Consider the following 1577-nt stretch of genomic DNA (forward strand, 5'->3'; position numbering starts at 1 on the left):
GACATTTTGGGGAGAATACACTGACCACCAGCAATGAAAGGAGCCCCGACTCACATCTGTGATGGCCTTCTTGGCCTTCTCTTCAGCATTGCGGGCTTCCTGGATGGTATCCTCCATTTCGCTCTGAATCTGAGAAATGTCCGTCTCCAGCTTCTTCTTGGTGTTGATCAAGCTGGTGTTCTGTTGAAGGGCATGAATGTCACAATGTTGGTTGTTTTAGCTTGCAGTATCATATCAAGCAATTTGCATAACTTTTGGTTTTTGAGATAGATTTTGCCATAAGGTCATATTCTATTCTAATGGAGCTGCAGTGGTAGCTATCAGTTTTTTAGGTATGATGTGCTTCAGTATTCCATGAACATCCTTCATAAAGTCTTTCCTAACAGTTTCTTAGGCAACAGAGACTGAAAAGTTAAAAAATAACATGATCTTTCATTACCATTTTCAATCTAGTCATCATAAAACTTTGAAATGCTTTTATAGAAAACTTAGAATGATATTGTTAAACTTAGTGACAAGTGGTGGTGTATTTCTGGTTTGTAAATGGTCGGTCAATGTTTGCTTTTAAACTCTCAAATGAAAATGTGAAAGGTGATGAAATCAAGTAAGTCATAGAGTAAGAACATCACATATATCTCTGAAATGTATCTACATTGTAGTATACTGAAATTCATATTAAAACTATGTCTGAAAAGACAGTCTTAGTATTATCTGTTACCTATTATTTCTTACATACTGTGAAATTACTGCATTTTATGAAATACTATTACAGTTCAGCCAGTCTTCAGTGGCTGAATATGTAACTATTAGGTATGGAGCAAAAGTATAAATACTAAATGTATTTATATACTAACCTGGCTATGGAGTAGCTGAACTCTCTCACTTGCATCCAGAAGCTCCTGCTCAGCCACTTTCCTCGACCGCTCCGTCTGCTCCAGGGCTGCCCGTAGCTCCTCCACTTCAGCCTGCAGCAGGTTTGCTCTGCGCTCCACCATGGCCACCTGCTCCTTCAGGTCCTCTTGTGCCCTGACAGCATCATCCAAATGGATCTGGGTGTCCTGGAAAGAGTCAAGACAGATTGTGAGGTGTGTATTTTCTATTTTCCTATTTTCTGTTTTCCCATCACTATAGAACTGACAGAATTGCACAACAGGAAAAAAATTTAGTTGTGACAGAAACCAGTCAGCACATGTTTAATTACGCTGTACCTTCAGCACTGCTTGTGCGTTTCTCAGGTTCTTTTGTGCCTCGGCAGCCTGGCGGTTGGCATGGCTGAGCTGGATCTCCATTTCATTCAGGTCTCCCTCCATCTTCTTCTTCAGCCTCAGGGCTTCATTCCTGCTCCTGATCTCAGCGTCCAGGGTGCTTTGCATGGACTCCACGACTCGGAGGTGGTTTCTCTTCAGCTGGTCGATCTCCTCATCTTTCTCTGCTATCTTCCTGTCAATCTCAGACTTCACCTGGTTGAGCTCAAGCTGCAGGCGCAGGATCTTCCCCTCTTCATGTTCCAGAGAGGCCTGGATATTCAGCAGCAACAGTGACTTAGACAACCACTTACTTTCAAAGCAATCTTTAAT

General features: G+C 41.9%; 1 protein-coding gene across 1 annotated transcript in view; it reads right to left on the reverse strand.

Annotated features, from left to right (window-relative positions):
* The window catches only part of LOC114065641 (myosin-4-like), a 20070-nt gene that overhangs the window by 2658 nt on the left and 15835 nt on the right, over positions 1 to 1577 (reverse strand). Inside the window, exons 17-19 of the mRNA XM_027899699.1 lie at positions 1209 to 1570; positions 855 to 1058; positions 55 to 180 (exon numbers count right to left, since the gene is read on the reverse strand). Of these exons, the coding sequence (XP_027755500.1) occupies positions 55 to 180; positions 855 to 1058; positions 1209 to 1570 (692 nt within the window). The remainder of the gene's footprint in view (positions 1 to 54; positions 181 to 854; positions 1059 to 1208; positions 1571 to 1577) is intronic.

Source organism: Empidonax traillii, unplaced genomic scaffold, assembly GCF_003031625.1.
Source record: "Empidonax traillii isolate 1590-97213 ecotype Southwest subspecies unplaced genomic scaffold, ASM303162v1 scaffold685:size505991, whole genome shotgun sequence".
Classification (NCBI taxonomy): Eukaryota; Metazoa; Chordata; class Aves; order Passeriformes; family Tyrannidae; genus Empidonax; species Empidonax traillii.